Below are 12,500 nucleotides of genomic sequence, written 5' to 3' on the forward strand. Positions count from 1 at the left end.
CGTACAGAACACTTGCCACCGGCTCATCAAAACGCCCACTGGCAACACACACACACACACACACACACATATTTACACACACACACACACACACACACATATTTACACACACACACACACACACATATTTACACACACACACACACACATATTTACACACACACACACACGCCGTACAGAACACTTGCCACTGGCTCATCAAAACGCCCACTGGCAACACACACACACACACACACACCCACACACACACACACACACACACACACGCCGTACAGAACACCGCCACCGGCTCATCAAAACGCCCACTGGCAACACACACACACACACACACACCCACACACACACACACACACACACACACACGCCGTACAGAACACCGCCACAGGCTCATCAAAACGCCCACTGGCAACACACACACACACACACACACATATTTACTCACACACACACACACACACACACACACACACACACACACACACACACAGTCTGTTACACACACATTATATTTTTGTCTTGGTGTTACGGGAACGCTGGCGACTACGCCGCTCCGTCCGACATCTTTTGTCTTAAGTGTAAATGTCTGGTGTGTAATAATACGTGCTGAATATTATTATTTGTTTACTGTGTTTACTCTGTAAAGCGACCTTGGGTGCTTTGAAAGGCGCTATGTAACAAATAAAATGTATTATTATTAGGGCTGTCAATCGATTAAAATAAAAAAATAATCAAATTAATTACATACTCTGTGATTAATTAATCGAAATTAATCGCATACAGTATATGATTTTTGCTGTGAATGTATTTTGAATATTTAAATTAAAATGAATCATTGAATAATCAGCATTAGTGACATTAAAGTTCAAAAACTCTTTTATTATTATTTTAATAATGGCCATAATAATCTATGATATGACCTAATATGCTGAGGAAATAAATTCAAAAGTGCTTCGGGAAGAAGTTTTTTTAACACATACAAGGTATTTCAGGCCACAGATATAACCTAGGGGACACAATGAAAATAAAGTATCACTCCCCTCAATGTCAACACTATTTCTTTGCAATGATGTGTGACTTTAGAGTTAGTTGATGAACTCCGGTGATATACAAATTCTTTGCTGCAGACATTGCAGAGGACTTTATTTTAATCAACACTTTATTTTTATCAACACCATCAAGCTGTTTTTGAAAAGTAAATGTTCCAATCAATGATCCAGGCAGCACGTTTTCTTCTCTCTCCTTCATTTTACAGTCTAATGGTTACTAACTACCAAAGATTCTAGAGCGCTACGCGCAAGATGGATTACTGGCAGGAGAATACGTTGGATATGTTGAAGTACGTTCTATGACTCTATGGGCGCCATGTTAGTAAGCTCAGGTGTCGTCACAGACGCTGGCTACCGTGGGAATCCTATGGCGCTGATCCTAACATGTTAACAATAATTATTCTGTAAAACTGTATGTTGAAATTACGAGAAACCCAATAGACCACACCATGTCTAGACCAGTTAAATATATTGTATAAAGACAATGTCGAATTATTTCCGAGGGTAAATTAGGCTAGGGCACTGACATCTGTCCATCATCCACCAAAACTAAGTTCAATAGGCCTATGTTTGGGATATAGCGTTGTTAATGTAATTTTGTTACTTTGTTGGGAAACGAAGTAGTCTAAAGGTAGCCTACATTTAAATTTCATTAATTCGTTACAGTTACTGAATAACTGTAACGTCCATTCCTGCATTAGGCCTAGGCCTATTCATATTGTTGTCTCCAAGATTGCTTATTTAAAATATGGATTAGCCTTGACTACATTATAGGCTACATTATTTCATAGAGATGTGCGTAGTGTAGGTTACAGCACGCATTCTCTCCCTGCGCCTCTCTCCCTCAAACGGGTTCAGCCTGCATCTCCACTAAGCAAATCAAAACGGTGGCTTGTGCAATAACTGTTCATGCAGACTTCAACTGGCGCGGTAGCCTACACAACTTTGCAAAGTCAACTTGAATGTATCAATTTTGAACAAAGTTAGTATTAGCCTATTTAACACAACGTTGTCTGTCGCGTTGTTAATCGCAAACGCAAATTTATTCAAACGGCTAAGGAATTAACTGTAGCTTAATTTGTGGAGATCGAAGAGAAAGCATCTGTTTGACATAGGCCTACGCGTAGCCACGGACGGCACCGTCTACTTGTCAGTCTTGCCCGTCCGATTAGAGGGCTTTCCTTCGTTTACGCTCACCATCTTAAAAAGACGCGCATGCAAGTCAACACTGCGCTGAAACCTCAAGAATCAGTCAAATCGCGAAAAGCCACAGCTCCGTTTAATTGTCAGGTGTGATGAAATGCGTTCATAATCCACTTCTTATGTCATAAACGTTGAATGCCTATGGAAAGGTTTTGTGGTAGGATTGTCCAATGGTCAGTGTTGCTTCAATTTGTGTTTTGATTTATGCGACGAACCGATGCTGGGTTCATCAGTTTTGCGCAAGTTTAAAACGTTTAGCCAACTGCCTAATTTGTCATTTTCGTTCTATAATTTCCATTTCTCATGTCATGAATGTAACATGCCTATGATAAGGCTTTGCAGTTGTACAAGATGGTCAATCTATTGTCTCAATTGTGATTCATGTGATGCGCACACCAATGCTGGGTTCATGCACTTGATCAGCCTAGAACAGGAACATTTTGGAGAGGGAATGAGAGAATGAACGCACGCAAGAAACACAAATAAACGTAGGCCTAATTTACAAAGACATCGTAAAACACTGAAAGTTAATATTTACACCACGGGTCTCACGTCGCTCTGAAGATCAGTCGCGTGCTGCCCTCTTTTGAGCTTGCGAGAGGCTTAAGATGCACAATTGCGCAGCCTATAATAAAAAGTAAATAATGCTTAATTAAATAAAGGCATGTGTTTACGCAGCCTATAAGTAAAGAAAAGACCCCTACCATAATTTGAGGATTTACAGTAGGCCTAGATGAGTAGGCCTAAATAATAGGACTACAGCTAATTCATAACTCAAGCAAATTGTTTTATTAACATATAGCCTAATTGCACAAATTAAGTCCAACGGTTAGATTCATCTGGACGTGTTTTAAGTTGGCTGCAGCCTGTAAATAGGCTAATGATTTTTGAAAACGAACTTCTGTGGTCATATGCATTTATAGGCAAGCAGGACAATTTGGGAGTTTTTGACTGCATGGAAACGATACAATAGACTAGTGTCAAGCACTGTTGTTTTTAGCCTAGGCCTAGCATTTGCATTTATTTAAGTTATGAACATCAGACGCTTGAGTGAAATCTTGACCTTATTAGTGATTGATATAGCCTATCTTATGCACTGTGTTTAAGCAGGCCGTGAACAAAGGGTTAACTTATAGCCTACAGGTAGAAAAAAGAAAAATGGTGATAATCTAATGTTAGCTAAGTTAGTTTGCCTGCTAGCTAGCTTATCAGTAGGCTATACAGTCTCTCAATGGGAATTTATGTGATCTATTTACAAGTGCAATAGCTACTTCTGTCTAAATAATAGGCCTATTTACCTCTCCTTATTCAGTGTAACCTTGGAAAAAGATAAATCGGGCCTTTCACACTGTCAGTTCTTGCAGTTCATTACCGAGAAAGAAAAAAAAACAGCTGGTAACGTTAAAACAGCTGTTCAGGTGGGCTCATAGAATTGGAACTGTATATGCAATTTTGCGCTGAGCTTATTAAAATGGCGCCCTGTCAGGCTCAGAACGTACTTCATGCCTATGACGTAACTGATCTACCTTGCTCCGCTCTAGAATCTTTGCTAACTACAACGGCTCGGGGTCAAAGGTCATACGGAATCGATTAATCTGCGTTATTTTTTTTAATCAGTTATTTTTTCTCAAATTAATTAATCGAAATTAATCAGTTATTTTGACAGCCCTAATTATTATTATTATTATTATTTATATATACACATACACACACACAGTCTGTAAATAAACATGTCTTGTTTATTTGTTTTTGTTTAAATATACCTGTTGTTTATTTGTTTTTGTTTAATTTCAATTCATATGTATCATTTATATTTGACTTAATTCCATTGGTACAGTAGCCTACATAAGACATTCCACAAGGTGTATTCTAAGGCTTTGGCTGCACGCTTGTTATTGTCACTACGGCAACGGCATTATTTAGAATGCATTTACTTTTAAAGGAACAAGGCTACAGTAAAGTCTTGGATACGGTGCTACTTTGTAGCTTAGGAATAGTAACTCTTACGGAGAACAAGGATACTTGTATAGACCCTTTCAACAAGGTAAACAAAAACAATGCTTGAACGTTCTATTTGGGCCCCAATCTACTTCCTCTGCATTAAGATAACATATGGAATGTTAAAAAGGAAGTCTTGTGGGGCCAACTATGATGCTGATAATGGAACTCTCTTGAAAGGGTCCATAGCTCTCACGGCGCTACAGCTACATTGTAGCTTAAGGACACGACTCTTACGGAGAACAAGGTTTCTAAATACTTTTCTTTCTTTTTATCCTTCTTTTAATATATCGTGTTAAATTATATTGTTTGTTCTTAATTAATATCATTGTTTATAGGCTTATCATATAGCTCTTACAGTGCTACTTTGTAGCTTAAAGAAGTGGATTCTTAAGGATAAATCTTAGCACTCAGCTGGAACGGGAACAAGGTGGCTAGATACTATTCTTTCTTTTTATTCATTTTACTGTAACCTAACATATTGCTGTTATGTGTGTCATGTTAAGTTCTTATTGTATGTTATTGTATTATATTGTACATAGCTCTTACGGTGGTCTCAGGACTTTCACAAAGAAATAAAGAAACCATCAGTACACTACAACTGTCCGGCTGGAGTTTGCTACACAGTCTGTTACACACACATTAGGGTCAGATCAGGGTCAACTCAGGGTCAGATCATAACAGCCTGAGGATGACTCCTGCTCTATCTCCGGAAACTTGGGTAGGCCTAGCGTTTAGTAGCCTAAGCACTTGAGTAGGCCTAGCGTTTAGTAGCCTAAGCACTTGGGTAGGCCTAGCGTTTTGTAGCCTATGCACTTGGGTAGGCCTAGCGTTTAGAAGCCTATGCACTTGGGTAGGCCTAGCGTTTTTGGGTAGGCCTAGCGTTTTGTAGCCTATGCACTTGGGTAGGCCTAGCGTTTAGTAGCCTATGCACTTGGGTAGGCCTAGCGTTTTTGGGTAGGCCTAGCGTTTAGTAGCCTATGCACTTGGGTAGGCCTAGCGTTTAGTAGCCTATGTGCTTGGGTAGGCCTAGCGTTTAGTAGCCTATGCACTTGAGTAGGCCTAGCGTTTAGTAGCCTATGCACTTGAGTAGGCCTAGCGTTTAGGAGCGTTTAGTAGTCTATGCACTTGGGTAGGCCTAGTGTTTAGTAGCCTATGCACTTAGGTAGGCCTAGCGTTTAGAAGCCTATGCACTTGGGTAGGCCTAGCGTTTAGTAGCATTTAGTAGCCTATGTGCTTGGGTAGGCCTAGCGTTTAGTAGCCTATGCACTTGGGTAGGCCTAGCGTTTAGTAGCCTATGCACTTGGGTAGGCCTAGCGTTTAGTAGCCTAGCGTTTAGTAGCCTATGCACTTGGGTAGGCCTAGCGTTTAGTAGCCTATGCGCTTGGGTAGGCCTAGCGTTTAGTAGCCTATGCGCTTGGGAAGGCCTAGCGTTTAGTAGCCTATGCGCTTGAGTAGGCCTAGCGTTTAGTAGCCTATGCGCTTGGGTAGGTCTAGCGTTTAGTGGCCTATGCACTTGGGTAGGCCTAGCGTTTAGTAGCCTATGCGCTTGTCAAAACTAATGTGAATCGCGGACTATCCTACAACCAAAGAAAGTAAAGGAAATGATTTGCACCTAGCCAAATAAAAGACGGGACTGCACCCTTCACAGACCGTAAATTGAAGTTTATTAGTTTTACAGTTGACAGTTTACTATCAGTCCACACAAACGATTCTGGTTTCCTTACACTAGCCATTTTCGTCGTAGCCTATTCTGTCTGTTTGCAGGCCCGGGGTGGGTAATCGGGAGGATCGGGAGAATTCCCGGTGGGCCGCTTCACTTTTGGGCCGGTTGAGGGAAAAAATATTGACATTTGTCACGTTAGTCTATCTTCTCTTAAAGTAGCCTATACATGACACCGCTCCGCATTCTGTGCATGACACCGTTGCCTCTGCATGGGTTGTAGCCTATGTGAGGGAGTTCTCCCCTCCCAAAAAGAGTTGGTTGTGTCCATATAGCCCGTCTTTTCCAAAAAGTTTTCTCAGATATGGATAGCCGTGCCGGCCCTACAGTAGCCATAAGCGTCAGGAAGGATGGATGGTAGAAAGAGGCCAGGAGGGACTGAAACGGCCAGGTAAAATGCTGTCAATTTCTTTTTTTTAAGAGGACAGACAAAAGTGGCAACTGATAAAGAGAAATAGCCTATAGTCAATGATTATTAGCAATGTAATTGGGCTAATAATAGACGTTGTAGCGTTGTCAAGCTATTCGCAAGCACATTAAATTACTTAAAATAGTAGCCTTTTGTATCCGATTCATAGACTTTGCAGTATGCAAATATTGATAACAAAACTGAAGCTTGATCTGTGTAGGCCTATCCGGTAAAAAGTGTAGCCTCTGAGCAGTAGATCAACCAGTCGACCACTGAAAAGGATGAGCCCGAAATTAGTGATGAGGAGGCCATTACTACAGGGACAAGTAGAGAGGATAAATTAAAGTTATTTAACGTAAGAAAGAGCAATTACCCTACATGATAAACCTATATGCCTTGTTTGCTCAGAAGAGGGTGTAGTAAAGGAGTAGGCTAAATCACCAAACAACAATATAGCCTACCCATGCAAAAAACATGTAGCCTAAACATTAGTTCAATATGCCTCTTTGTGGAAGCGTGGGATAGGCTACATTTCAAAGGCTTTCTTTCTTTCATTCTTTCTTTCTTTCTTTCTTTCTTTCTGTTTTTATTAACTTGTGGAATAGTGGAATATGTTTTGTTAACTTCTCAGTTAAAGTGAATTATTATATAACCTTTACACATTTGTTGAACCATGGTACTAATAAAAACTACAGGATAGTAAGAGCTGAAATGTTGCTTCATTTATCCAATTTCCACCACCATGGAAAACGTGGGCCGGTCTTGGACCTGAAACTTCTGAGCTGAAAAGTGGCCCCACTCCGGCCCTATCTGTTTGTATACAGCATGCAAGCTTTGGTGAATTTCTGAAACAGAAACAGTGCCACCTATAGGCCTGGATATGAAATAACGCGTTGAGTCGTGTTGAGATGGATCCGTTTGGACGCAAATATTCTTGATACGGTTCCAGGGAAGAGGGGGAAAAAAGATCGTTTTGGTACGTGTGAACTAGGCCTAAATGTAGTGTGTTATCAGTGAGGTGTGTGTTTAAAGATCGTTTTGGTACGTGTGGACTAGGCCTAAATGTAGTGTGTTATCAGTGAGGTGTGTGTTTAAAGATCGTTTTGGTATGTGTGAACTAGGCCTAAATGTAGTGTGTTATCAGTGAGGTGTGTGTTTAAAGATCGTTTTGGTACGTGTGATTTTAAAACATTGAACAGAATGGAGTGATTTTACTGCCTGTTTGTCTTGGCATTAGTGAGAGTGAGAGGGACACACACACACAGATACACAGACACACACACACATTGTTGTCTTGGCATTGGTGTGTAAGAGCTCTCTCTGAGATAAGAACACATTAATCATTACACAGGTCCCCTGAGGGCCAGTAGAGTGTGAAGTCACACACACACACACACACACACACACACACACACACACACACACACACACACACTAACACACACACACACACACACACATACACACAAACACACAGAGTGAGAAAGACACACACACACACACATACACAGACACACACAGAGTGAGAGAGACACACACACACACATACACAGACACACACACACACACACACACACACAAACACATACACACACTCTCACACACACACACACACAGATTTCTTACACTTCCTTGAGTTTGGTCCAAATCTCTCCTCCTCCACAGTACTCCATGACCATGTAGATGTAGCGGGAGTCTTTGAACGCGGCGTGCAACCTGGGACAGAGGCAAAGGTCAAAGGGCAAACTTCTCATAAACACACTCACCTGAGGTCACACTGAATTACCTGTTTCTACACACACACACACACACTATTTCCACACACATACACACACACACTATTTCTACACACACACACACACACACACACACACACACACACTATTTCTACACACACACACACAGACACACTATTTCTACACACACACACACACATCTGATGGAATCTGCTTCTACTTAAACGAAGGTTGGTGTACAGATGTTACAGTGCTGGAAAAGACATGCAGCCCAAACGTAGAGACTCTCTTCATAAACTGCTCTTCTATTCTTACACACACACACACACACACACACACACACGTAGAGACTCTCTTCATCAGGGGTCTCAAACACCCAACCCGCGGGCCAAATCCGGCCCGCGTCCGGCCCAATTCCGGCCCGCGACGTATCTCAAAATAATAATGTAATCCGGCCCTTGGGACTTTTTAATTGTGACAAACAACGATACTGATTGGCAGTGGTAATCGTGATGATAGTGTCCGTAATGGACGTGGTACAGACAGCAGGGCTAGTAGAAATAGGGCTCTAAACTACAAAGTCACCCGCAATATGATGCGAACTTCTGGGTACTCAGATTACCCGCGATAGGAACTGATTTGACCAGAATACTTTATTGTAGGCCTTGTGGTTTAGAAACCATATACATCTTAGGTGTTGGTATACATCTTAGATGTTTTCCTGTTCATTTGTTATGTGGGTAATATGAAAAAAGGAAAGTAAACCTGCTCAAATATGTTCATCCAGTATTTATTAAAAGGTGCATAATTTGAGGTGCTTGCCATCCAGTGGCAAATTAGATGGGTAAATTTACCCCCTTCATAAACTTTTGTTTTACTCAAATATTTTTACATTTACAGTAGGACTTTATCTCTGACCACTTATCCACCAGACGGGACAGGGCCAGACTGCAACGGACAATTAGGGCTGCAGAGAGGATCATTGGAGCTGACCTTCCCTCCATCCAGGACCTGCACTGGCAGCAAAAATCTCTACAGACCCCTCACATCCTGGTCACTAACTGGTCAACCTCCTTCCCTCTGGTAGACGATACAGGGCACTGTTTGCCAAAACCAGCCGACACAAAGACAGCTTCTTCCCCCAAGCAGTCACTCTGTTGAACACACAGTAACAGCCCCCACCCTCATACTGAACACTCAGAAACAGCCCCCACCCTCACACTGAGCACTCAGAAACAGCCCCCACCCTCACACTGAGCACTCAGAAACAGCCCCCACCCTCACACTGAACAAGTCACTCAACACTGTTCTGCTCATCTACCTCATGTGCATGGGTGCCATTAGGGTTGTATTGCATAGTACCTACACATAGAGGTGTTTCAAGCTTTTTAAAATTTCTGGGATGAGGATTTTTTTTCAATTCTGGCTGCTAAACCATTTTAACACACAGAGTGAGTGTAGGATGCAATGCCTAATCTCACTGCCTTCAGCATACCTGCTGAGAACAGTGTGATAGATAGATAGATAGATAGATAGATAGATAGATAGATAGATACTTTATTGATCCCCAAGGGGAAATTCAAGTGCGCCTTTTACTGTTAAACACCTGAATGGAACGCTGCGTTTTAAGCGCCAGAACTGCTTATCATGTTGTGACAAAGTTTACACCAATCATCATCTTCTAATGTATCCATATGTTGAGATGTCCACTCTTTTTGCCCTAAACATAGGCTATCATTTGTGCGCGAAGCATGTTTAAATTAATACAGTACACAAGCTATTTTTATTGAATGATTTCATGAATAAAGGGTTGAAAAATTGTACGCACAGTGATTATGGCTGGCGGCGCCAATGCTCATGTGTACTTCATGCGTACTTGCCATGTTACAGCCGTGGCCTACTGGTTAGGGCTTCGGACTTGTAATCGGAGGGGTGCTGGTTCGAACCCCGACCAGTAGGTATGGCTGAAGTGTCCTTGAGCAAGGCACCTAACCCCTCACTGCTCCCCGAGCACCGCTGTTGATGCAGGCATATGTATATTGAATCAGTCTATACTGATATTGCACTATTCCCACCCTCTGTTCAATGTACAGTATATTGCATCTTGCCGAGGTGTTCAATTGCTTAGTGTCTCTTTATTTGCAAATGTGCTGTATTCTCAGACATATTCTACTGCCCTTCATTCCATTCTTACTGTTCTGTGTTTATGTTATTCTTATATGTTAAGTGAGTGTTGTAGTTTGAGAGCAAAGATTAACCAGAGTCAAATTCCTTGTTAGTTTACACAAACCTGGCCAATAAAGCTGATTCTGATCATACTACCTGATCTGTATCTACACACACACACCTGACCTCACACTGAATGATCTGTTTCTACACACACACACTCATCTGATGTCACACTGAATGATCTGTTTCTACTTTTAACACACACACACACACACACACGCAGAGAGAGATAATTTCTACACAAACACACACTATTTCCACACACACACACACACACTATTTCTACACACACACACACACACACACACATTATTTACACACACACACACTTTCCTCAGACATACAGCATTTGTACAAACTCACTTTACAATGAAATCACACTGAATGATCTGTAGAATTCGCTTCTCAAACAGAACGTGGCCCTCTTGACGCTTGGCAACGATGTGCTTTTTGCTGACTTTTTTTACGGCATAGTACTTCCCAGAATGCTTTGTGGTGACCTTCAGGAGATGAGAGACAAACAGACCAAGGAGGAGAGAGCAGTGAACACACAGATGAACTGAGTGTGTGTGTGTGTGTGTGTGTGTGTGTGCAGTGAACACACAGATGAACTGAGTGTGTGTGTGTGTGTGTGTGTGTGTGTGTGCGCAGTGAACATGCAGAAGAACTGAGTGTGTGTGTGTGTGTGTGTGTGTGTGTGTGCAGTGAACACACAGATGAACTGAGTGTGTGTGTGTGTGTGTGTGTGTGTGTGTGTGTGTATGTGTGTGTGTGTGTGTGTGTGTGTGCGCAGTGAACATGCAGATGAACTGAGTGTGTGTGTGTGTGTGTGTGTGTGAACAGTGAACATGCAGATGAACTGAGTGTGTGTGTGTGTGTGCATGCAGTGAACATGCAGATGAACTGAGTGTGTGTTTGTGTGTGTGTGTGCAGTGAACACGCAGATTAACTGAGTGTGTGTGTGTGTGTGTGTGTGTGTGTGTGTGTGTGTGTGTGTGTGTGTGTGTGCATGCAGTGAACATGCAGATGAACTGAGTGTGTGTGTGTGTGTGTGTGTGTGTGTGTGTGTGTGTGCAGTGAACACACAGATGAACTGAGTGTATGTGTGTGTGTGTGTGTGTGTGTGTGTGTGTGTGTATGTGTGTGTGTGTGTGTGTGTGCGCAGTGAACATGCAGATGAACTGAGTGTGTGTGTGTGTGTGTGTGTGTGTGTGTGTGAGCAGTGAACATGCAGATGAACTGAGTGTGTGTTTGTGTGTGTGAGAGTGTGTGTGTGTGTGTGCATGCAGTGAACATGCAGATGAACTGAGTGTGTGTTTGTGTGTGTGTGTGCAGTGAACACGCAGATTAACTGAGTGTGTGTGTGTGTGTGTGTGTGTGTGTGTGTGTGTGTGTGTGTGTGTGTGTGCATGCAGTGAACATGCAGATGAACTGAGTGTGTTTGTGTGTGTGTGTGTCTGTCTGAGTGTGTGTGTGTGTGTGTGTGTGTGTGCATGCAGTGAACACACAGATGAACTGAGTGTGTGTGTGTGTGTGTGTGTGCGTGCATGCAGTGAACACGCAGATGAACTGTGTGTGTGTGTGTTTGTGTGTCTGTCTGAGTGTGTGTGTGTGTGTGTGTGTGTGTGTCTGTGTGTGTGTGTGTGTGTGTGAGGCCGGGATATATGCAGTGAACAGGCAGATGAACTGAGTGTGTGTGTGTGTGAGGCATGAATATGTGTGTGTGAGAGAGAAGAGAGAGAGAGAGACAGAGAAAGAGTGTGTGTGACAGAGAAAAAGAGAGAGGTATGTGTGTGTGTGTGTGTGTGTGTGTGTGTGTGTGCGTATGTGTGTGTGTGTGTGTGTGTGCTTATGTGTGTGTGTGTGTGCGTGCATGTGTGCATCTTCATGACTACTTTCTTTGCACAGCAAAAGTCATCTCTTGCGAATGTGTTCACACATTTTTATTGGATTCACACATTTCTCACACCCTTTTGCAAAACAGTTAACACAGGTGTCATTCAAAAGCCCCAAACTCTATTGGTTTTCCCATGCTAAACAAAAGGAAAACATCTTTTCACAGGTGGTATAGATTCCTTGCATAAGTCTGAATCTCTGATACACCTGTGTGAAACTACTTTGCACAATACTTCAATCAGCAATCATTCATTATTCAT

The 12,500-nt window shown here is 42.1% G+C and overlaps 1 protein-coding gene across 2 annotated transcripts in view; it reads right to left on the bottom strand.

Annotated features, from left to right (window-relative positions):
• prkg3 (protein kinase cGMP-dependent 3) overlaps positions 1-12,500 on the bottom strand; it is a 60,349-nt gene that overhangs the window by 18,477 nt on the left and 29,372 nt on the right. For both annotated transcript variants that reach the window (XM_042094971.1, XM_042094972.1), the window contains exons 15-16: positions 10,708-10,844; positions 8,006-8,095 (exon numbers count right to left, since the gene is read on the bottom strand). In XM_042094971.1, the coding sequence (XP_041950905.1) occupies positions 8,006-8,095; positions 10,708-10,844 (227 nt within the window). The remainder of the gene's footprint in view (positions 1-8,005; positions 8,096-10,707; positions 10,845-12,500) is intronic.

The sequence above is a fragment of the Alosa sapidissima genome, chromosome 6 (genome assembly GCF_018492685.1).
Source record: "Alosa sapidissima isolate fAloSap1 chromosome 6, fAloSap1.pri, whole genome shotgun sequence".
Lineage (NCBI taxonomy): Eukaryota > Metazoa > Chordata > Actinopteri > Clupeiformes > Clupeidae > Alosa > Alosa sapidissima.